The 23392-nt window shown below is 49.0% G+C and overlaps 1 protein-coding gene across 1 annotated transcript in view; it reads left to right on the top strand.

Annotated features, from left to right (window-relative positions):
* The window catches only part of SLC6A20 (solute carrier family 6 member 20), a 46589-nt gene that overhangs the window by 19459 nt on the left and 3738 nt on the right, over positions 1-23392 (top strand). Inside the window, 8 exon segments of the mRNA XM_082638141.1 lie at positions 1126-1217; positions 5116-5343; positions 9728-9838; positions 10814-11052; positions 11054-11055; positions 12156-12388; positions 21384-21588; positions 23106-23265. Coding sequence (XP_082494267.1) covers positions 1126-1217; positions 5116-5343; positions 9728-9838; positions 10814-11052; positions 11054-11055; positions 12156-12388; positions 21384-21588; positions 23106-23265 — 1270 coding nt within the window.

Here is a 23392-nt window from a genome sequence, read left to right on the forward strand (position 1 = left end):
TTACCCTGAGCCAGTGTCCGGGGTGCCTGCGGGAGATCTTTGCCCGACCTGTGCGGCCCTCGTGGGCCGGGGCTCCTCTGCTGAACTTTGACCAGCAGTGGCCACGGTCTGTTCTGCTCACCTCTCCCACCCCCCAGGCAGAAAGGGGGACAGGAAAGTGTCGGGAGCAAGGAGGATGTGAACTTGGACGTGACTTAGTCTCAGATGCAGAAGAAATGTGTCCGGTGGCCTCACACATCACCTCCAACTCGCACTGCCTCCTCATCTTGAATGGCCGTTAATATTTAACACAGAGGTGTGTGGTTTTACAATCGGCCCGCGTCATCAATCACAGAGGGCTGCTCTGAGGCAGCATTTGCTGAATAGGAAAAACACCAGATGTTGGTGCCAATCGGGGATGCTGGTGAATGTTTAACAACCAGCTCCGTGAGGTGGGGCGGGGGAGGGGAAGGCCTGGTTGTAGCATTTACTGATACCGGTGGTGTAACTACCGCCACCACGGCCACCATCAACTTCTAAGGAGATGTCCCGGAGCCTGGGGTCGGGCAGAGCCGTGCACAGCGGCTCTCGGGGCTGGCGAGGGCCACAGCTCCAGGACATCACTGGTTCCCCGCAGGCCTGACCAGGCCTGAGGTAGCCCCCATCCCCTCCACTCCTGACATACTCCTCACACCGTGTTCCCCGGCACTGCTGGGCAGGGTTTGGCTTCAGGTAAGCCAGGGAGAGAGCAATGTTAGGCCTGGCATCAGTGACAAAGTGCTTCTCACACTAGGTGCGAATCCTAGTTGTGCCACTTAATAGCTGTGTGGTCTTGGGCAAGTGCTGTGTCTCAGTTTCCCTCTCCGCGAAGTAGACATAACATCGCATTTCACAACATCGTTGTGAGGACCTAAACACATCAAAAGAACATCACAGGCCTCGTGCCCCAGAAGATGGGGAGAGAGGTTGTGGAAGAGACCAACCCTTAGAAAGTGCTCGCAGGTGCCAGGTCACAAACCTGGTTGTGCCGTCCCAGGGCGGGCACTGCAGGCATGTCCTGGGGGCTCTGGGCGGGACCCCTGCTGCCCCGTCCAGGCAGGTGGGGTAGGGGCAGTCCTCACCTCCCTCTGCGTCCTGTCCCTGCAGGCGTGGCCAGTGTGGTGGTGTCCTTCTTCCTCTCCATGTACTACAATGTCATCAACGCCTGGGCCTTCTGGTACCTCTTCCACTCCTTCCAGGTGAGCGCACCCGAGCAGGGGTCAGAGCGGGAAAGGGGGAGGGCAACAGAGTGCCCACCGCCGGCACATGGGTGGAGCATGGGGGCAGCAGCCTCGAGGGAGTCAGGAGCTGTCAGGAAGTGATGCAAAGTGCTGGGGGAGGCTGGGCGCCCCCAACCAAGTGGAGGGCTTCTGAGCCAGGGATCCATGGACCCCTGCTGTTGTGTGTGATGTATGTGCACATTTTGGGGGAGCAGGCCCATGGCTTTCATCGGGTTCTCTCTGAAGGATGTGACCCCCCCAAAAAAATATTAAGAACCACTGCAGAGGGGGCCCAGGAGGAAACCTGTGGAGAGAACTGATGCAGAAGGGCTCCACCCACTGAGCATAACAGTACCGGCCTCCCTCCTCTTCCCGCTTCCTGCCTCTCATCACTTGTCCTTCTGGGTTTCTGACTCCAGGCTGGGCCCCTCCTTTTCTCTATAAAAGTTCTCCTAGAAGGACCATTGTCACCCCTGTAACACAATAGCAGCTATTCCCAAGATTAAACATTTTAAAAATGCATTTCTGATTATAACCATAGCTGATGCTCATTGTAGAAAATGTGGAAGGAAATGGAACATGTAGAGAAGAGAGGACCCTAATTCCACTCCGAGAGGTGGTCTTCATATCCAAAATGGGAACTTCCCATCCACTGCCCATGTTCACGTCTTTTCCTCAGAGTCTGCCTTTCACTATCAGGGACCCCACTCTTGCGGCCTCCTCCCAGATAGGAAAAGAGAGGGAGGAGACAGGAGCTCACGGGGTGGATGCCTTACCCTTTGCCACGGAGCCAAGGCCTTCATGGGACAGACCCTATCTCCAAGGCCCAAAAGCTAGATGGGGCCGGTCATGGACCAGGAACTGACCATAATTTGTGAGGCCAGTACCTGGAGCACTTGGGCACAGCCTTGAATCTTTGGGGCCCCAAGGAATGCTTGGGTTACTGACCTCAATAATCAGGAGTCAGCATCTATGCTCAGAAGGTGCCACATCCACACCCAACTCTGGCTTCCCAGGTCATCTCACTGGACAATGCCCTGTGCATGTCCCTGACAGGAAGGACTCTGCCCCGAGCATAGCTGTAGCCCCTCATCCTTTCCCCGGCTCAGCCTAGAGTTCCATGAAGACTGGCCACAACCTTGCCTGTCCTCTGCCTTCTGGGTGGAGGGCGGCTCCTCTACTCTCCAGCCTGGTAACCATCTCCCTCCTCTGTGCTGGGCTGTCATGTATGGTTGGGCAGGTTGTGCACTGCACAATGCCATTCCAGTTAAGGGGTTGCCATACATGTCTCAGGCACTATATGTCTGCAGACTTAAGACAGTTTTCCAAAAGTGGAAGCAACGTGTCTTGTAACAAATCAGGACAATCTGACCATTTTCTAAAGGCAAAAATAAAGTGTCTCAAGTAAGGGAGTACTTTTTCCTAACCCTCAGAAGTGTGAAAATCAGTGATTCCTGAAAGTCACTTGACTATTCATTCCAGCCTTCAGAGATCCATGGGCCTCTCCCTTATCCCCTCTGCCCTGGAGCCTCCTTCACGGTCACATCATAATGATGGTACCTGTAGCAACCTCACACTTGCTGTGGACCAGGTGGAGTCACAAGCACTTCAGTACTGTTTGCTTGTGTGATCGTCACCGCACTCTATGGTGCTGACACAGCGCGTACCAGAGGCAGAGGGGAATTGAGTAACTGGGAGGCTGGATGCGGCAGCCTAGCCACAGGGTCTGTGCTCTTGTCCACCTCCCACCAGGCTGGGCTTTCCAGCTTTTCCCTGTGGGAGCATCAGGCTGTTTACACACACAGATGCAGGGATCCCTACCTGACCCACTGATTCCAAGGGGGAGAGTCTGGGTGCTGAGAATTGGTCAATTTAAGTCCTTCTGTACTTTAAAGCTTCTCCATGTTGGCTGCTTGCTGGAATCACCTGGGGGAGCTTTTAAAATTCTGAGGCCCAGGCCCTACCCCAGACCAATGAAAGCCGAGTCACTGGCGTTGCAGCCAGGCATCCGAGTTTTTAAAGCCTCCCCTCCTGGCAAGTGATTAAGTCATGTACGTGTAGCCAAGGTTGGCAGTCAGGCTGGGCTGGGCCGGCAACAGCAATGGTCCAGTGAATGGACCCAGTCAGTCCCACACGGGCCAGGCAAACCCAAGGGACTGTGGTCTGGACTTCAGGTCCACAGGGACCCTCCTGCCTGACCGGGGCTCGGTGCTGGCTGTCGCCAGACACCTCAGTTCACTCCACGTGGCCATTCCTTCCACGAGTCCTCCTCGCTCAGCCATCAAGCCCGAGTGTCTGTACAGGGCAGCTGGTTTCCAAGAGGGTGGAAATACCAGTTGCAAGGCCTTGGGATGCCAAAGCCAGGAAGTCACACAGCTTCACTCCACTGCATTCTGTTGATCAGAGCAAGACACAGGTCAACCCAGGTTCACAGGGAGGGGCAGTGGATGCCACCTCTCAAGAGGAGGAATTGCTGGTGGTCGCCTTTGGAAATATTTTAGGTGGAAGCTAGAAACCAGCTCTTATATTCTAGCGGGTGAGGGGCCCCCTGTTGCTGCCAGGGGTCCTACCAGCATGGGTCCGTCCCAAGCACTTTCCAGATGACAGACCTGGGCTCCAGCTACTCACGGGCAGAGTGGCCCTGGCCCATCAGGCAGTGATGCTGTTGGGGCTCATTTCTGTTTCCTGTGAAATATAGGGATTGAACCCAGTGGGGTTAGACTTGCTTCTGTCAGTGGAGAGTTTTTGTCTAATGAAATCTGATCAACGGGGGGCTGGTCTTGGCAGAGCAGAGGTGGGACCCCCTAACCCCCTTCCCCCTCCAAGCCAGAATCTACCACCCGCCCCCACTCAGCTCAGAGCTGCTCTTTAGCTCTTGGCCTTGGGTCGTGTTCATTGCACATGCACCGTTTAGTCTCTTTTGTTTCTAAGTGACAGAGAGCCCTGTTCAAACTAGCAGAAGCAGAAGAGGCTCTTCCTGGCTCTATCTACGAAGTCCAGGAATGGAACTGCTACAGGTATAGCTTGACTCAGGCTCAAAGGAAGTCATCAGTGCTGGGTTGTCTCTGTCTTAGTCGCAGAAGACGGCTGTGGTGGGGCTGAACTGCATCCCCCTCTAACTTCCAAACCCAGTGCCCATTGTAGGAAACTCCTGTCTCTACCACCAGTTAGTGAGGGCAGGACCCAAATCTTATTCATGCTAGGACTCGCTAGGGGCTTGTGGAAATAAACAGACCACCCACATGACGGCAAGCAGAGGCTGTCTATCTGGAGCTCGTTAGCAGGAGGTCAGCACCTTCACTCGTATTTGGCAGAAACTCCAGGCAGGACAGGCAGAGGATCGGGAAATCGTGCTAGTGGGAAACGGAAGGCTGCAGGTGTGCCCTGATTGTAGTGTGCGGCATGGAAACTGTAGCTGTGTGATTGGTTAGGGGAGCGTATTTGGCTTTTTCCACTTGGTCCTGAGTTGAAGGGAACACAAGTTTGGAAAACTGCAGCCGGTGACCGAGTCATGTCCACTCTGGGCTGATTACTGCAGGAATTGTGGTTTGGGTTCCTGGGCTGGTGGCTGCAGAGTTCGTTTGTCAAAGATGGTCTGGCCATTGTCCCTTTGATTTGGTCTCTCAGACCCACCGTAGAGTTCGGCAGATTGGGAGTGTGGAGCCCCTCCCTGCCTGACCCCTCTGCCCCAGCCCCATCCGTGCCCGTGACAAACCCCTCAATTCCCTGTCTGCCTTCAGGGGCTTCAGCTGCCTGCCCTTTGGGGACCAGCGTCCTCTTCCAAGAGCCTCCTCTCAAGGCCACCTCCCGTCCTCCCCACCCCGACCTTTGGCCTCAGCCCTCACCTCTGTGTATAACGTTTGTCTTGATCCCAAAGGATCCCCTGCCATGGTCCATGTGCCCACTGAATGGCAACCGTACGGGCTATGATGAGGAGTGTGAGAAGGCTTCCTCGACGCAGTACTTCTGGTACCGGAAAACCCTCAACATCTCGCCGTCCATCCAGGAGAGCGGGGCGGTGCAGTGGGAGCTGGCGCTGTGCCTCATCCTGGCCTGGCTCCTGGTGTACTTGTGCATCCTGCGGGGCACGGAGTCCACTGGCAAGGTGGGACAGCGGCGTGTGTGCGTGCGTGCGTGCGTGCGTGCGTGCGGTCGGCCCCGGACAATGGCGAGAGGCTGCCTCTGCAGTCGAAGGGCAGAAGCTGCGCTTGGTGGGGGGCGGGGGGGGAGGGCAAGGACAGGGATGCTGGCACGAGTCACCTGCTAGTGACTCTAGAGATGGCCAGCGGTGCTCGAAGTCACAACCCTAAATCTCGAAATGAGGACCTTCCCATTTCCTAAAACGATGAGCATTTCTGTCCCAGCCTCGAACCCGTACCACCCAAGGGGTGCCAAGCAACTAAACAGAGTTCTCCTTGCTTTGAAAACTTTTCACGTTGGCAGATGTCCCCAAGACACCCTCGGCTCCCAACCCTAGCTGCATAGTGGTGCCACCTGGAGGGCTTTTAGAGCTCTGCTGTCTCAGTCCTACCGTCAGAGGTTCCAGAACGATCATTGTGAGGTTCCCCCTGAGCACTGGGATTTTAAAAGCTCTCCAGGTGATTCTGGTGTGTAGCCGAGTTTCAGAACTCAGCTTTGGTCTAAGCTGCTTTCAGTGACCCTGCAGAGCTGTCGGGCCTGATATAGAAACCTTTTCTCTTTGGTGTGTCCCCAGGTTTATACTCCTGCTGGGGCCGAGACACTTCTTTAATCTGCTCCACGTAGAAAGTTTTCCTGGAGAGTTTCCCTCATCTTCCGTCTCTCTCAAGCTGCAGCAGGCGCTCTGAACCCCCAGTGTGCCCTGCTCATACTCAGTCACTCCTCTCACCCTGGGTTAGACATGCACATTGTTTCAATCTTCAGTCCTTCATGGTAGATTTCACTGTCCCACTCCCCTGAGGCTTAGAAAGGTAAAGTCCTGCCCAAGCACACCAAGTAGTGAGGGCGGAGCCAGGCAGACCCAGCTTTGCCCCAGAAACTCCCCATCATCTCGGTTTGGTGAGCCACCTCTTGTTTGCCAACACTTTTCATGACTTAATCCCCCAGCTTTTCCCTTCTGAAGGTCCTAAGAGTCCACCTGTCCTCATCCTCTTGGCCATCTGAGTTGCCTTCTCCACCCCCATCATGTGTTTCTTGAGGCATCAAGACCAGAACTACCCACGGTATTTTAGGTGTCCTGTGATGCCCCAGTACCATGCCTAGTAGGACATCTTCTTTTGGTTTCCGAGACCTCATGGTGGCCAGCATCTTAGCCCTAACAACACCCCATCTCACCGCCGAGCTGAGGGACTAGTGAATCTTCCTGGGAAAAGCTTAGGGTCTGCGGCAACTCACTCTGTCCCGTCTTGAAGCTTGCCCGATAGTTTATGCTCATAAAAAAAAGTTCTTCAGTTGGTCTATGCCAGATTATCATGACCATGATCCAAAACATCCGAGGGCAATATCTGCAAACTTGGAGATTTAATGAGGCCATCCCTTTTCCAGATCATTTAGAAACTTGTTGGATGAGGACATGTCATGCCATGAAAACTTACTCATTTGTGGTGTCTATTTCCTCTGCTTAAGCCACACCTCTCTCCGTGATAGAAGTGTCCCAACAGCTCTCTTTAGTTATTTTTTAAAATTGAAGTATAGCTGATTTACAATGTTGTGTTAGTTTCTGGGGTATAGCAAAGTGATTCATTTATATATATATTTTTTCATATTCTTTTCCATTATGGTTTATTACAGGATACTTAATATAGTTCCCTGTACTATACAGTAGGACCTTGTTGTTTACTGATCCTTTATATAATAGTTTGCAACTGCCAATCCCAAACTCCCAATCCAACCCTCCCCTGTTCTCTGTGAGTCTCTTTCTGTTTTGTAGATAAGTTCATTTGTGTCATATTTTGGATTCCACATGTAAGTGAGATCATATGGTATTTGTCCTTCTCTTTCTGACATACTTCACTTAGTATGATCATCTCTAGGTCCATCCATGCTGCAGATGGCATTATTTCATTCTTTTTATGGCTGAGTAATAGTCCACTGTATATATGTACCACATCTTCTTTACCCATTCATCTGTCGATGGACATTTAGGTTGTTTCCATGTCTTAGGTATTGCAAACAGTGCTGCTGTGAACATAGGGGTGCATGTAGCTTTTTGAATTATAATTTTGTCTGGATATATGCCCAGGAGTGGGGTTGCTGGATCACATGGCAACTCTATTTTTAGTTTTCTGAGGAACTTCCACACTAGTTTTCCATAGTGGCTGCACCAACTTACATTCCCACCAACAGTGTAGGAGGGTTCCCTTTTCTCCACACCCTCTCCAACATTTGTTATTTGTAGACATTTTTTTTTTTTTTTTTTTTTTTTTTGCGGTACGCGGGCCTCTCACTGTTGTGGCCTCTCCCATTGCGGAGCACAGGCTCCGGACACGCAGGCTCCGCGGCCATGGCTCACGGGCCTAGCCGGTCCGTGGCATGTGGGATCTTCCCGGACCGGGGCACGAACCCATGTCCCCTGCATCGGCAGGCGGACTCTCAACCACTGCCACCAGGGAAGCCCTGTTATTTGTAGACTTTTTAATGGTGGCCATTCTGACCAGTGTGAGGTGGTACCTCATTGCAGTTTTGATTTGCATTTCTCTAATGATTAGCAGTGTTGAGCATCTTTTCATGTGCCTATTGGCCATCTGTATGTCTTCTTTGGAGAAATGTCTATTTAGATCTTCTGCCCATTTTTGGATTGGGTTGTGTTTTGTTGTTGTTGAGTTGTATGAGCTCCAACAGCTCTATTTACGGGAATTAATTTTGTTAAAGACTGTGTGCCATATCCTGGCCTTCTCTGTTGGAATCTGCTTTTTACCCCTCCAAGATTTTTTTTTCAGATTATTTAGAAATGGTTTTTCCCAATAGTTCAGGCTGGATCATGTGTCCAGAAATCCTGCCAGCTTCCCTGATGGGGGAGAAGTGAGCCAGCCTGGTCTTGACTCCAGAGAGCCTTCCGGGAAACTTGTTCACCTGAGGGGAAGCGGGGAGATTCCAAGGGCTTGCTCTAAGTGTCCTCTAAGTGTCCAGTGGTTACGGACATTTGTCACCTGTCCCCTGTTGTCTCTTGATTTCCTTCAGCTCACTGGCCGGATGCCCTCTCTTTCCACCTATCCATTTCCACCTCAGACCTGGTTTATCTTCTTGTAATCTCAGGTGGATTTATTACTCATCTCAAGTTCAGTGTTTTCAGTTAAGAAGCAGTCATAGAAGACACACCCCACTTGTGCCTGCCATTCCCAGGGTGAGAGGGGACACAGCACCACTCTGGTGACCTTGGAAGTTCATGGGAAGACGGGTGCCACACCTCAGTGGGAGTGGAGGGCCGGGTGCAACTCAGGCTCATCTGGACTTGGGTCACCAGCTGTATTTCTCATAGGAGGATGTAAACATTAAGGGAACTGCTCTCACCAAGAACAAACAAACAAAAAAACTTGCAAAGTATTTCATTGCTTTATATATGGGGCTCTTGTGCACATACAAGTTGATATACAGAAAAAAATTCCAGTCCTGGATGGACATCCATGCACTTGAAGGTCCCTATTGTAAGGCTTTGTAAAAGTTAAAATTAGGCTACTTCTAAATCCACCATGAAAACCAAAGATAAAACATCATTGAACCCATGACGTATGTCAGCAGGGAAAGGTTTTGGTTCACAAAAAATTCCATTGATGTGCAATTTTAAAGCCTCTGGAAGTGAAGCCTTTCAGAAAAAAATCACTGAATTTCTATTATATTTATTATAGGAACACCAGTGTCAAGACTTTTCCTTTATGGCACCCATGGCTAAGCTTCTCTCAGGCTCCAGTCCTGGGGATACCTGACCTTCCTCCAAGCTCTTGGACTTTTTTTTTTCCTTTCAGAGAGAATATAAATCTTGTAAGTGATTGTGCTTCCTGCTCTGCTTGGGCCATGAGGAAGCTCAGAGATCAATCTGGCTCAGAAACTGGGTAGCACCTCACACACCTATTCTGTGGGCTGCCTTTTCCTTTGGGCTTATCTTACTGGATTGCCCACATTTTCTTTTTACACAGATATCTTTATCTAGCAGTTTAAAAATGTTAATGTGATGATGTATTTTTGTGGGCTGCCTCAAATCCTTTCTGGAAGAAGTCTGGGTTGAAGGGGGGAGGGGGGAGGACAGAGGTCTCTAGGACCTGTTCCCTCTTCTCCACTAAATAAGAGATTTCCTGGTGGTCACACACACGTGGGCATCCACATCCTGCCACCCAGTTTCCCAAACTCGGAACCTGTGCCTGACCAAGAATCTCGATACCTTTCCAGCTATCAGTAGCCCGAACAGCCAAGACAGTGCCATGGTGTTTCGTGGGGATGGCGGGTCTGCCCTGGGCAAAAGGGCCCTGTAGTCACTGCATCTCCAGGAGGCTGACCCTGCCCTCTGGTGCCCGCAGGTGGTGTACTTCACTGCGTTGCTGCCCTACTGCGTGCTCATCGTCTACCTGGTCAGGGGCCTCACGCTCCACGGAGCCACCAACGGCCTGGCATACATGTTCACTCCCAAGGTATGGGCTGGAGGGGAGGGGTCCCGAGGGCACCCCCATTCATCCTGCCACCTTCCAGGGTGGGTGGAAGGGGGAAGACCAAGGGTGGGGGGAACAGTAGTGGACCCGGGGAAGGTGGGTGTGAGCCCGCCAGGCAGTGGAGGGGCGTGGATTCTGTCCTCAGACAGGCAGCCCCTATGCCCTGCTGATTCTGGGGCATCACATCTTCCGTCCACTCTCCTGTTCGTCCTCACTGCCCCCAACCGACTGCTACCCCAGCCCCACATCTGGCCTTCACCTCAGTCTCACCCCAAACCCTCCCTCCAGCCTGTGGACCAAGTTGTTAGCCAGGAGCGTCACGCCAGTCAGCCCTCCCTCCTGCTCGCACCTCCATGCACCTCGCTCCCGACGGGTGCATCCATACTCCGCAGGGCTCTCCGTGATCCAGTCCCAGGCACCCCGCTCCCCGGTCACCCCATAGCTGATGCTAATCAAGGGAGGCCACCATTGCCTTTGGGGCAGGACAAGTTATTCATTTAGCAAATCTGGTCCCTGGAAACAAAATGACTTCGGCAGCACCCTGCCATTAGTGCCCCCATCAACATTCCAAATGCCCCCTAACATTAGTGCTGCGGCACAACCCAGACGTAGACACCAGCACCGCCATTTCTGGAGGCCCAGACCCGTGCAGTGCCTGGGTCATGGATCAGGGCTCAATACCTTTAAAAGTTATTTTACCCTACACTTTTCAATTGCACACCTCCTGCGGGTGAGAGGCAGTGGAGGGTAGGACATGAGGATGCGTTTTATCTGCTGAGGACCGGGCTGGGCACGCATGGGGCCAGGAGAGCTGGGTTCGGGCCCCAGGCCTGCCTCTGGCTGGCTGTGTGCCACGGGCAAGTTCCTTCCCCTTTCTGGGCCTCCTGCCCCCTGCTCATCTGAGAGTCTGGGATTCCCACCCGGGGTTCTCCAGCCCTGTCCCTGCTGGCTTTCCAGATGGAGCAGCTGGCCAACCCCAAGGCCTGGATCAACGCAGCCACCCAGATCTTCTTCTCGCTCGGCTTGGGGTTCGGCAGCCTCATCGCCTTCGCCAGCTACAACGAGCCCTCCAACAACTGCCAGAAGCACGCCATCATCGTGTCCATCATCAACAGCTCCACCTCCATCTTTGCCAGCGTCGTCGCCTTCTCCATCTATGGCTTCAAGGCCACCTTCAACTACGAAAGCTGCTTGAACAAGTAAGCCTGGGCCATCTGGTGGGCCCCAGGCCTCAAGTGGGGGCAGTGAGCCTCCAAAGGCCCGAGCTGAAAGGGTCCCTGGGAGGAGGCAGATACCAGAAGTCAAGGGGTGCGGGGCAAAGGGCACAGGCTTTGCTGTCCTCAATCCAGGGTTCAAATCAGAACCACCAGCAGCTGATGAGCATAAGGCAAGTCGGCGTCTGCCTGAAGGGATGAGGGCAGTTTTGTGTATTCAAAGCACTTAGCACCAATAGGGCATTCAGCAGAAAAACCTTAGTTTCTTTTACCCCGTCTCCCCACCTCAGAAGTAACCAAGAGCTCTCCAGCTGAGCCATGGAGATTGCAGGATCTACTTTCTGCTGCCCCTTACCCAAAATATAAGAACATCATCCAGAAGGTATGCTGTCCAATACAGTAGTCACTAGGCACAAGGGGCTAGTGTAAACATTTAAATGTAAATTGATTTAAAATGAACTAAAATTTGGGGGACTTCCCTGGTGGCGCAGTGGTTGAGAATCCGCCTGCCAATGCAGGGGACACGGGTTCGAGCCCTGGTCCGGGAAGATCCCACATGCCACGGAGCAACTAAGCCTGTGCGCCACAACTACTGAGCCTGCAATCTAGAGCCCACGAGCCACAACTACTGAAGCCTGCGCAACGAAGAGTAGCCCCCGCTCACCACAACTAGAGAAAGTCCGCGTGGAGCAGTGAAGACCTAGTGCAGCCCAAAATAAATGTTTAAAAAATTAACTAAAATTTTAAATTGATTTAAATTTTGATTTAAATTGGTTTCCATTTCAATGTAAATTCTTTTAAATCAGTTCCTCAGTTGCACTAGCCTCATTCGAGTACTCAGTTGCCACATGTGGCTAGTGGGTACCATATTGGACAGCACTGATGGAGAACATTCCAGTCATCACAGGAAGTTCTGTCAGACAGTGTTGGTCCAGAGGTTAAAATAGCCCAGCTGCGTGGGTTTGGTTCCTTTGATCATCACTGTTCCTATCTGAGGCTTCTTCAAAGCCGTTCACAATCACTCTGCCCTTTAAAAGCTCACCAGTCAACAGACTCCCTTTGTTGGAGCGACCTCACCTAATCAGAAGAGGCAGAGTGTTTGGTGACAGCGGCCTTTGTGATCAGCAAAGGTCAAACAGCTGTTCTGCTCTGCAGGGTGATTCTGCTGCTGACCAATTCTTTCGACCTTGAGGATGGCTTTTTGACAGTCAGCAACCTGGAGGAGGTGAAAAGTTACCTGGCGTCTGCCTACCCCAGCAAGTACAGCGAGGTGTTCCCACAGATTAAAAACTGCAGCTTGGAATCAGAGCTGGAAACGGTAAGGTGCTGGCAAGGTCTCGGCTTGCTTCTCCCCACACGCTTCACAGGGCCCTATGGGGGCTGCTCTAGAGAAAATGCAACTTGAGGGGTATGCACATCCCGTGAAAATCAGGGAAAACTCGGGACTTCCCTGGCGGTCCAGTGGTTAAGACTCCACGCTTTCACTGCAGGGGGCACGGGTTTGATCCCTGGTCAGGGAACTAAGATCCCACATGCTGTGCGTGGTGTGAAAACAAACAAACAAAAGAACCAAAACAACAACAACAAAATATATATATGTATCTCCTTCCTTGTGCCTCTTAGAGAATGAGAACTCTGCCCACTAGTCTCCCCGAGTGCTGCACGGGAATCCCAGTCTCTACACAGTTCCTTTGGGTTCCCTGTGTCCTTTCTTCCTTTAAATTTTCTCTTTTTAAAATTTAAAAATAGAGGAATGTATAAAGAATAATATAACAAACACATCTATCCACCTCTCAGAATGAAAAATTGTAAATATTTTGTCATTTTGGGCTCAGATTTTTTTTATGTAAAAGAAAACATTTCAGAGATAAAGGTAAAATACCCTTTGTTACTGTCCCCAAAGCTTTCACTACTCCCCAGAGGCCAGAACCTTCACTTTGACGTCTTTATTACCCGTATATATTTATGAGTAATGTTGTTTTGCTTCACAGTTTTTAACTAGAAATAAGAGGTCCTGGGAGATATCTTTCTCATTCAACATTTCATTTTTGAGACTGGTCTATGGTGATACATATGGACTCCTGTTCATTCATTGTAAGAGCTACATTTTATTCCATCATTCAAATATCCTACAGTTTACTGGACCCAGGCCAGCGGCAGTGGAAGCCCAGAGTCCTAACCACTGGACAACCAGGGAATTCCCTATGGATTCCCTTACTGATAGACATTTGGGTTTTTCCAAAAAACTTTTGCTACTAAAAGCACCTTTATTTATATTTTACAGAATTATATTTGCTATGCTGGCAACTTTTTTTTTTTTAACAATTGAAGTATTGTGTTACTTTCTTATATACCTCAAAGTGAGTCAGTTATACGTATATATTCTTTTTCATATTCTTTTCCGTTATGGGATATTACAGGATACTGAATATAGTTCCCTGTGCTGTAGAATACTACCTTCTGGTTTATCCATTCTATATGTATAGTTTCCATCTGCAGGTCCGAAACCCCCAGTCAAACCCTCCTCCCACCTCCCTAGGCAACCACGAGTCTATTCTCTATGTATGTGAGTCTTTTGTTCTTTCATAGATAAATTCATTTCTGTCATATTTTAGTTTTTCAAACTTTGTTAAATTTTATTTTATTTTATATTGGAGTATAGTTGATTTACACTCTTGTGTTTATTTTAGACATCCAGCAGCCTGATTCAGTTATACATAGACATAGATCTATTCTTTTTCAGATTCTTTTCCCCTATACGTTATTAAAGGGTGTTGAGTAGAATTCCCTGTGCTATAGAGGTCTTCATTGGTATCTCTTTTATATACATTAGTGTGTGTATGTTAATCCCAACCTCCCAAGTTATACCTCCTCCACCCCACTTTTCCCGTTTGGTAACTGTAAGCTTCTTTTCTAAATCTGAGAGTCTGTTTCTGTTTTGTAAATCGGTACATTTGTATCAGTTTTCAGATTCCACCTGTAAATGATGTCATATGATATTTGTCGTTATCTGTCTTACTTCATTTAGTATGATCATCTCTAGGTCCATCCTTGTTGCTGCAAATGGCATTATTTCATTTTTTATGGCTGAGTAATATTCCATCGTATATATTCACCACATCTTTTCTATCCATTCCTCTGTCGATGGACATTTTGGTTGCTTCCATGTCTTGGCTATTGTAAACAGTGTGGCAGTGAAGGTTGGGGTGCATGTGTCTTTCCGAATGATGGTGTTCTCTGGGATTACGCCCATGACTAGGATTGCAGGATCGTATGGTAGCTCTATTTTTAGTTTTTTAAAGAAGCTGCAGATTGTTCGCCATTGTGGCTGTCACAAATTTCCATTCCCACCAGCAGCGTGTAGGCAGCTTCCCTTTTCTCCACACCCTATTCTGCCCTTATGCTTTGTGGACGTTTGCTGATGGCCAGTCTGACTGGTGCAAGATAATACCTTGTCCAAGTTTTGATTTGCATTTCTCTAGTAATTAGCGATGTTGAATATCTATCCCTGTGCTTTTTTTTTAACAGTGTGAGTAAAGCTAAACTCTTGAAATTGGCTTCCTGAAAGTCGGCCCTGTTTTTAATTCTTTTCCGTTACCTACAACAGGACATTTCTTTAGACCAGGGGTCGTTTACTGCCCCGCAGGCCTTGCGAATATTAAGTGCCCATAAGCCCCCTTTTAAAGATGTTGTTATGAGAAACGGCCACAAGGCGGCAGCATTTCTTCATGCCCCACTCTGGTAACTCCGGCAACCAGAGGCTTAGAGAAAGTCGTGTTCCTGGGTTGTAAATTACATGGAAAATGCCCGAAGAAAACCCCGAGGGCTTACGTCTCGTCTCGTTACTTCATCCCCTCACCCCACAGACTGATCCCCAGCCCCTGCAAAAGTGCTATGCAGATGGTGCTGTGGTACGTACGGGGGGCGCCTCTAAGGAACGAGGCTAGAGGTGGGAACCCCACCACCAAACCCATGAAGACCAGGTGACTTTTCAAAGCTCTTCCTACCCAGTGGGTGCACTAGGCTTGCTTCAGCTGTAGGAGGACCTGCCTGGATCTGGAGATTGTAGTCCCATGCAGAGGGGACCAGGCACTACAGGTCCAAGGGGGAGTTCGTTTGCCGGCACATCCTGCCCACCCAGCTCCCTCAGCCCCAGCACACTCCAGCCTTGGGACCCAATCCTGCTCAGGCTCCAGGGATGTGACACCAGCCCAGGTCACCGAGGCCTCAGAGCAATATAGTAGGCTTTTTTTCCCTCTTTTTTCTTTAAATTTAATTTTTACTTTCTGTTGGAGTATGGTTGATTTACAATGCTGTTTGAGTTTTACAGCAGCTTGATTTAGTTATACATGTACCTGTTCTCTTTCAGATTCTTTTCCCACATAGGTTATTACTGAGTGTTGAGTAGAGGTCCCTGTGCTCTCTAGTAGGTCCTCACTGGTTATCTATTTTTATACATATATGTATGTGTGTGTGTGTGTGTGTGTGTGTGTGTGTGTGTGTGTATATTAGTGTGTATGTATTAATCCCAACCTCCTAATTTCTCTCTCCCCCCTCTGCAACTTCCCTCTTTGGTAACTCTAAATTTCTTTTCTAAGGCTGTGAGTCTGTTTTTGTTTTGTCAATTACTTCATTTGTATCTGTTTTTAGATTCCATGTGTAGGTGATATCATATATTTGTCTTACCGTGTCTGAGTTACTGGACCTAGTGAGATCATCTCCTGATCCATCCATGTTGATGCAAATGGCATGATTTCATTGTGTTTTCTGGCTGAGAAATAGTCCACTGTGTATATGTAGCACATCTTGTTTATCCATTCATTCATCTCGGTGGATTTTCGGTAGTTTTGATGCCTCAGCTATCGTAAATCTTACTGCAGTGACCATTGGGGTGCATGTGTGTATTCGAAGGATGGTTTTCTCTGGGTATTTGCCCAGGAGTGGGATGGCTGGAGATTATGGGAGCTCTATTTTTCAATTCTTAAGGACCTTCCCTACTGCTCTTCATTGTGGCTATTACCAATTTACCTTCCTCCCAACAGCATTGTTGGGTTCCCCTTTCTCCACGTCCTCTGCTGCATTTATTCTTTGGAGAATTTTTGATGATTGGTGCCAGGGGATATAACTCGTTGTCATTTTGATTTCCATTTTTCTACTCGTTGGCGACGCTGAACATCTTTTCACGTGCTTTAAAACAAACAAAAAAACCACAACAGGGTGAGTAAAGTTAATCTCTTGAAATAGTTTTCTTGAAAGTCCGCCCTGTTTTGAGTTCTTTTTCCGTTACCTACAACAGGACATTTCTTGAGAGCAGGGATCATTTAGTGCCCCGCAGGCCTTGCGAATATTAAGTGACCATGAGCAGCGTTTTAAGGTTGTTGTTATGAGAAGTGGCCACAAGGCAGCAGCACTTCTTCATGCCCCACTCCGGTAACTCGGGCATCCACAGGCTTAGAGAAAGCCGTATTCCTGGGTTCTAAATTACATGGAAAATGCCCGAAGAAAACCCCAAGGGCCTGTGTCTGGATACTTCCCACCCCCCTCACCCTGCAGACTGATCCCCAACCCCTACAGTAGTGCTATGCTGATGGTGCCGTGGTTCGTAGGTGGGGCGTCTCTAAGGAAGGAGGCTGGAGGTGGGAACCCCACCAGCAGGAGCCGTGGAGATCTGGTGTCTTTTCACAGCTCTTTCCTCCCAGCAGGTCCACCATCCTTTGGGTGCACTAGGCTTGCTTCAGCAGTAGGAGGACCCGTCTGGATCCGGAGATTGTAGTCCCATGCAGAGGGGACTAGGCACCACAGATACAAGGGTGGGGCTCGTTTGCTGGCATATTCTCCCCAGCTCCCTCAGCCCCATGACAGCCCAGCCGTGGATCCCAAGCCTGCTCAGGCTCCAAGAATGTGACACCAGTCCTGGTCACCGAGGCCTCAGGGCAACAATATAGTCTGCATTTTTTTCCTCTTTTTTAAATTTATTTTTTATTTTCTATTAGAGTATGGTTGATTTACAATGCTGTGTTTGAGTTTTACAGCAGCTTGATTCAGTTATACATACACAAGAAGCTATTCTCTTTTGGATTATTTTCCCACATAGGTTATTACTGAGTGTTGAGTAGAAGTCCCTGTGCTCTCTAGTAGGTGCTCATTGATTATCTATTTTATAATTACATATATACATATATATTAGTGTGTATGTATTAATCCCAACCTCCTAATTTCTGTCTCCCCCCTCTGCAATTTCCCTCTTTGGTAACTCTAAATTACTTATCTTAGGCTGTGAGTCTGTTTTTGTTTTGTCAATTAGTTCATCTGTATCCTTTTTTAGATTCCACCTGTAAGTGATATCATATATTTGTCTTACTCTGACTTACTGGACTTAGTTAGATCATCTCCTGATCCATCCATGTTGCTGCAAATGGCATGATTTTGTTCTATTTTCTGGCTAATAGTCCACTGTGTACACATATGGCGTTTTCTTTATCCATTCATTCAACTCGATGGACATTTCGGTAGTTTCGATGCCTCGGCTATTGTAAATCTTACCTCAACGACTGTTGGGGCCCATGTGTGTATTCGAAGGATGGTTTTCTACAGACATTTGCCCAGGAGTGTCATTGCTGGACCTTATGGGAGCTCTATTTTTCAATATTTAAGGACCTTCCCTACTGCTGTCCATTGTGCTGTTACCAAGTTACCTTCCCACTAACGGGTTCCTTGTTCTCCAGACACTGTCCCATATTTATTGTATGTAGACTTTTTGGGGTTTTTTGACCAGGCTGATTGTCCTTCGTACTGCTGTGAGGTGATAACTTGTAGTTTTGATTTGTATTTGTGTCATAATTATATATGTTGAACTCTTTCCTTGTGCCTTTTGGCCATATATATATATTTTTTGGAGAAATGTTGTTTTAGGTCTTTTTTTCCATTTTTTTGATTGGGTTGTCTTATTGTTGAGTTGTACATGCTGTTTGTATATCTTTGAAATTTAGCCCTTGTAGGTTGCATCATTTTGAAATATTTTCTCCTAGTCCTTAGTTGTCTTTTTGTTCATGGTCGATGTGCAAAAGCTTTATGTTTGATTGGGTCCATTGGTAGGTTTGCTTTTATTTCTGTTGCCTTGGGTCTGACCTAAGAAAATGGTATGATTTATGTCACAGAATGTTTTGCCTATGTTCTCTTCTGGGGTTTTATCGTGTCATATCTTGTATTTAAGACTTTAATCCCTTTTGAGCTTATTTTTGTGTACGGTGTGAGGGTGTGTCCTAACTTTATTTGCAGCTGTTCAGCTTCCAACACTACTTGCTGAAAAGACTGTCTTTTCTCCATTGTATATTCTTGCTTTCTTTGTTGAAGATTAATTGACTGTGGGTGTGTAGGTTTATTTCTGGCCTCTCTATTCTGTTCCATTGATCCATATGTCTGTTTTTGTGACCATGACACTGTTTTCTTTACTGTAGCTTAGTAGTATTTTAAGTCTAGGAGGGTTATGTCTCCTGCTGTGTTCTTTTTCCTCAGGATTGCTTTGACAATTCTGGGTCTTTTTTGGTTCCATATAAAGGATTATTTGTTCTGGTCTGTGAAAAATGCCATGCATAATTTGATAAGGATCTCATTAAATCTGTAGATTGCTTTGTGTAGTGTGGCCATTTTAGCAACATTATTCTAGGACTTTTTTTTTTTTAGTATTTGGTTGCGCCAGCTCTTAGTTGAGGCAGGCAGGCTCCTTAGTTGCGGCACGCGGGCTCCTTAGTAAAGGCTCACGTGCTCCTTGGTTGCGGCATGCATGTGGGATCTAGTTCCCTGACCAGGGATAGAACCCAGGCCCCATGCATTGGGAGTGTGGAGTCTTATCCACTATGCCACCAGGGAAGTCCCTAGGACCTTTATTTTTCACATTAATTTTCAGGTCAATTTGACAAGTTCCACTGTGGGGTGGGAAATCCCTTTAACTTTTACTAGAATTGCACTGACTCTGTAATATAATTTGGGAACAATCAATATTTTTTTCAACTGTGACTTCTGATTTAGAAACAGGCTTTTTCTCATCATTCACTTACGTCTTCTTTTATATTCTGCAACTAATCTTTCTCCACGAAATCCTGGCAGATCTTTGATTACCTTTATGTCTATGAACCTTATTGTTTTGTTCCTATTGTAAATAGTGTCGTTCATTTTCCAATTTCTACCATTGCTGGTTTTCGTTGCAAAAGAAAGCTAACGGTTTTTGTGTTGGTCTTTTATCTAGCAACCTTGATGAATTCTTATTCTCATATCTGTCTATATATTTGCTTTACTTTTCTATGTAACTCTTATGGCACCTGTGGATCCTAGGAATTTTTTTCTAGCACAGTGGAAGTGCAAATGAGAGTGGGCATGTTTGTCTAATTCTTATATTTAATGTAAATACTTCTAGAAACTGCTTCTAGAAAATGTCTCTAGAGAATGCCTTTCAAGAAGAGGGAACAGTAAAGGCCCATAGCTCTGCTTGCCAGTAAGGTACCTTGGAGTTTTTTTGGCCCTTTGATTTCATAGGTGGAGCCATTCCAGGTCATTTCATGGATGAGGTAACACTTTGTTACTCCTTCCTCCCTGCTTACACTGACCTGTGGCACGACCCTCCCTACCAGGGTGTCAGCAGATCCCCAGACTTCAGCCCCTGCCTTTAAGGCCTGGATCCTGTTCAGATGACTTCTGAGGCCTACTTGTGTTCCTGCTCTCAGTTCAAATTTCCTTTTTGTTTCTGGCACCTGGGAATTTTCCTCACTTATTTTTGAGTTTGGCTCAGTGCCCAAGAATTGTGGTTATTGATTTATTTAGACTTTTTTCCACTTGAATTTTTCCATGAATCGTTAACAAAGTCTAAAGTTAAACTATACCTTGATTTCCTTCCCAAACAGTACAAGGACTTTCAGACACTTTCACTCACCCCTCTTGTTTTAAATAGCTTTTATGTCCAATTCTTTTTATTTTTTTAAAGGTTAACATATATATATATATTTTTTTGGCTGCGTTGGGTCTTCGATGCTGTGCGTGGGGTTGCGGTGAGTGGGGGGCTACTCTTCTCTGCAGTGTGAGGGCCGGGCTTTTCATTGCCGTGGCTTTTATTGTTGCAGAGCATGGGCTCTAGGCGCGTGGGCTCAACAGTTGTGGCGCACGGGCATAGTTGCTCTGTGGCTTGTGGAATCTTCCCAGACCAGGGTTCGAACCCGTGTCCCCTGAATTGGGAGGTGGATTCTTAACCACTGAGCCATCAGGGAAGTTCCCAATTCTTTTTAAACTGATAAATTGGATGCTATTGTTATTTTATACAACAGTGTCTGTACTGACCTGCATGCTTGCTATTTTATTTGTTCACCTTTATTGCATCCCAGCTGTCTTCTGGGGGCATGTATTATCAGTGACACTGTTTAGCACTGTCGGCTCATGGTAATAAAAAGCAGGCCACCTTTAGTAAGTTCTGTTGTTGTTTTTAAATTCTCTGCAAGTGATCACTCCCTTATGGTCTGCACCCAGGGTGGATGAATACCATTGGTATGCTGTTGAGCTGACCTATATTTTGAATCTGACAATCCAACATCTGCCATTCCAGGGGAAGGGTGCTGAAATCTTAGTTCTTCTTCCTGCTGACTCTTCACTCACAGTGGCATGTTTTCTGGTCAGTTTATAAATCTCGGGTTGCAAGCTCACTGCTCGATTATCTCTGGTGGTCTTACAGGTAACCCAATTCAGACCTGCAATGGAAGCTTTCCCCGGAGTTTGCTTCTGCTGCTTCTGCTACTGGCAGCCAGGGGGTGCTCCCCGCCCACCATGAGCCCTTTCAACCAGGAGCTGAGGCTCTATTTCCACAGTTCAGTATCCCTACAACAGCGTTACCGCCGCAGGCATCTGGCCACTGAGCAACCTGTCTACTTGGCTGCCTGGCGGCCAGGCCAGCTCCCCACCATTCTGGCTCCTGTAGCTGTGGCTCCACTGTCTCAGCTCCCGGAACACCCAGTCAGTCATGATACAGGAAGCAGAAATTATCCAACCATTATTTTACTATATTTTATCCATAATGATGTGAGTTGGGGCAGGAGAGAGGAAATCAGTGTTCCAAGTTGACTGAGGTGTCTCCTCACACTTTGCAAATAAGGGCTCCTGACAGCTCGCATTTCTATCCAGCCCAGCTCACCCTCAGTGGGCTGGTGTGCAGATTCCAACCTCAGAATGTGGCTTCTCGTGGCTGATTCTCAGGTTCCCCAAGTAGCTTAGCACCTGGGGAAGGAGTCCTAAGTCCCCCGGGTGTGTAACTGGTGTCTTCATCCCATGGGCAGGCCGTCCAGGGCACCGGCCTGGCCTTCATCGTCTACACAGAGGCCATTAAAGACATGGAGGCGTCCCAGCTGTGGGCGGTGCTGTACTTCTTCATGCTGCTGATGCTGGGCATTGGAAGCATGCTGGGGAACACCGCCGCCATCCTCACCCCTCTGACCGACAGCGAGGTCATCTCCAGCTACCTGCCCAAGGAGGCAATCTCAGGTGAGCGGGCCAGCGAAGGCGGCGGGGCTCAGGGAGGTGAGCAGAGGGAGGAGTCTCCTCAGGGGCCGCGGGCTCAGCGAGAGGCCGCAGCAGCCTCACGAGGGTCCTGCCATGGCTCTCTCCTCTCGGGCAATCTGGGACCTGGTACACGTGATTCACCCCATGCATCTGGTTCTCCACATCACAGGGGAGTGAAGTGGTCACCCCAACCTTGGCAAAGGCCAAACTCCCCAACATGGCCCTCAAAGCTCTCCAAGCTAGCAGAGAACCTGCTTCTGTCTTTGTGTTGACTGAAGCATAACGACAACACGTACATTTCTCGCACCAGAGAGCCCCTCCCTGCTCCTGCCCCATCAGTACGCCCCCATCCCCATCCTCTTTCCCGTCCGTGTAATAATCCAGCCTAAGACCATACACTACAATTCATCTACCCATTCTGCAGTTGGTGGACCTTTGCCTTGTGAGGGCAAGAACCTATTTATCCAAGCCTGCCTCTCCGCTTCACTCCACCACCCATGTGCTCCAGTGCAACCCGGCAGTGTTGGGAGAACCATGACTCCTCACCCCAACATCCGAACCCCTCGTCCCAGCCCACATCAAACCCAGCTCCCACGAAGAGCCCTCTAGCGCTTAGCCTCCCTGCCCTCAGGAGCCAGCATTATGTGAGCCTCCCCTCCGGCACAGAGCCTGTTCTCCTTGTGTCCGCCTCAGGACAGCGGTGGGGCTCACTGGCTGGTGGTGTAGGCTGTGGCCATGGAAAGGGCAGGTGGGAACTTTAGAGTCTAATACTTTGTGGGGTGCCCAAGGGAGGCAGCAGAGACTGGGGCCAGAGCTTCGGTTCTGGAGACAGAAGGGCCTGTGTCTGAATTCCAACTCGCTTTCTTTCTGTGCTGTGGGATGTTGGGAAAGTTACCCGACATCTCTGAGCCTTGGACTCCCCCTCTGTAGAAGGGGGCTCCTGATAACCTGCCCCAGAGGCTAAAGGCTCCACTGCATGGCAAGTGCCTGGGGCGTAGTGGCAGCTGGGTAAGCATTCGTTTCTTCTCTTCCCCTCCCTACTCCTTTCTTCTGGTCAGAAGTGAATCCTCTCTAGGGGGTCCTGTGAGGGGTGCCCTGCAGCTCAAATCTCCTCCCCTGATTCACTTCCCATGAGCTCAGTGGCTGAGTTGCTGGGATAAACAGTCACCAGACCCATAGATTGGGTGAGATTCCCCTAGACAGCAACGCCTACAAGTTTCTCTTTTCCACTGAGTTTGATTCCCCGCTACTGGACGGCTCCATGAATTAACAGCAGGAAGTCCTGCTGACACTCCTCGCAACACCTTTGCCCCACGCTGCCCAGCACACACACGTGGCACACACGCACAGAGAGGCCAATCCACGACGGTTCCCCCAGCCCATGCGGATGAACCGAGTGGCCAGCGCCTCCTCAGGGTCCATGGCTCTTGGGCCCCATAGAAAGGTGGGTGCGCAGGCCGGGGTCTCAGGCAGGTGAGCAGGCGGTCTTGTGCTCCTAGGTCTGGTGTGCCTCGTCAGCTGTGCCATCGGCTTGGTGTTCACCATGGAGGCCGGCAACTACTGGTTCGACATCTTCAACGACTATGCTGCCACACTGCCCCTGCTGCTCATTGTCCTGGTGGAGGTGGCCGCCGTGTGCTACCTGTACGGACTGAGGAGGTAGGAGGCCTGCCCCGCCAGCTGCCCAGGAAACCCACCCGTGAAGGTCATGCCTCACAACACCTTCTGCCACATATAGTTTCGAGAGTCCCAGGTGTTCACATTATGCACGTGGGTCTTTGTGGTC

Source organism: Mesoplodon mirus (genome assembly GCF_964341445.2).
Source record: "Mesoplodon mirus genome assembly, chromosome: 12".
NCBI lineage: Eukaryota > Metazoa > Chordata > Mammalia > Artiodactyla > Ziphiidae > Mesoplodon > Mesoplodon mirus.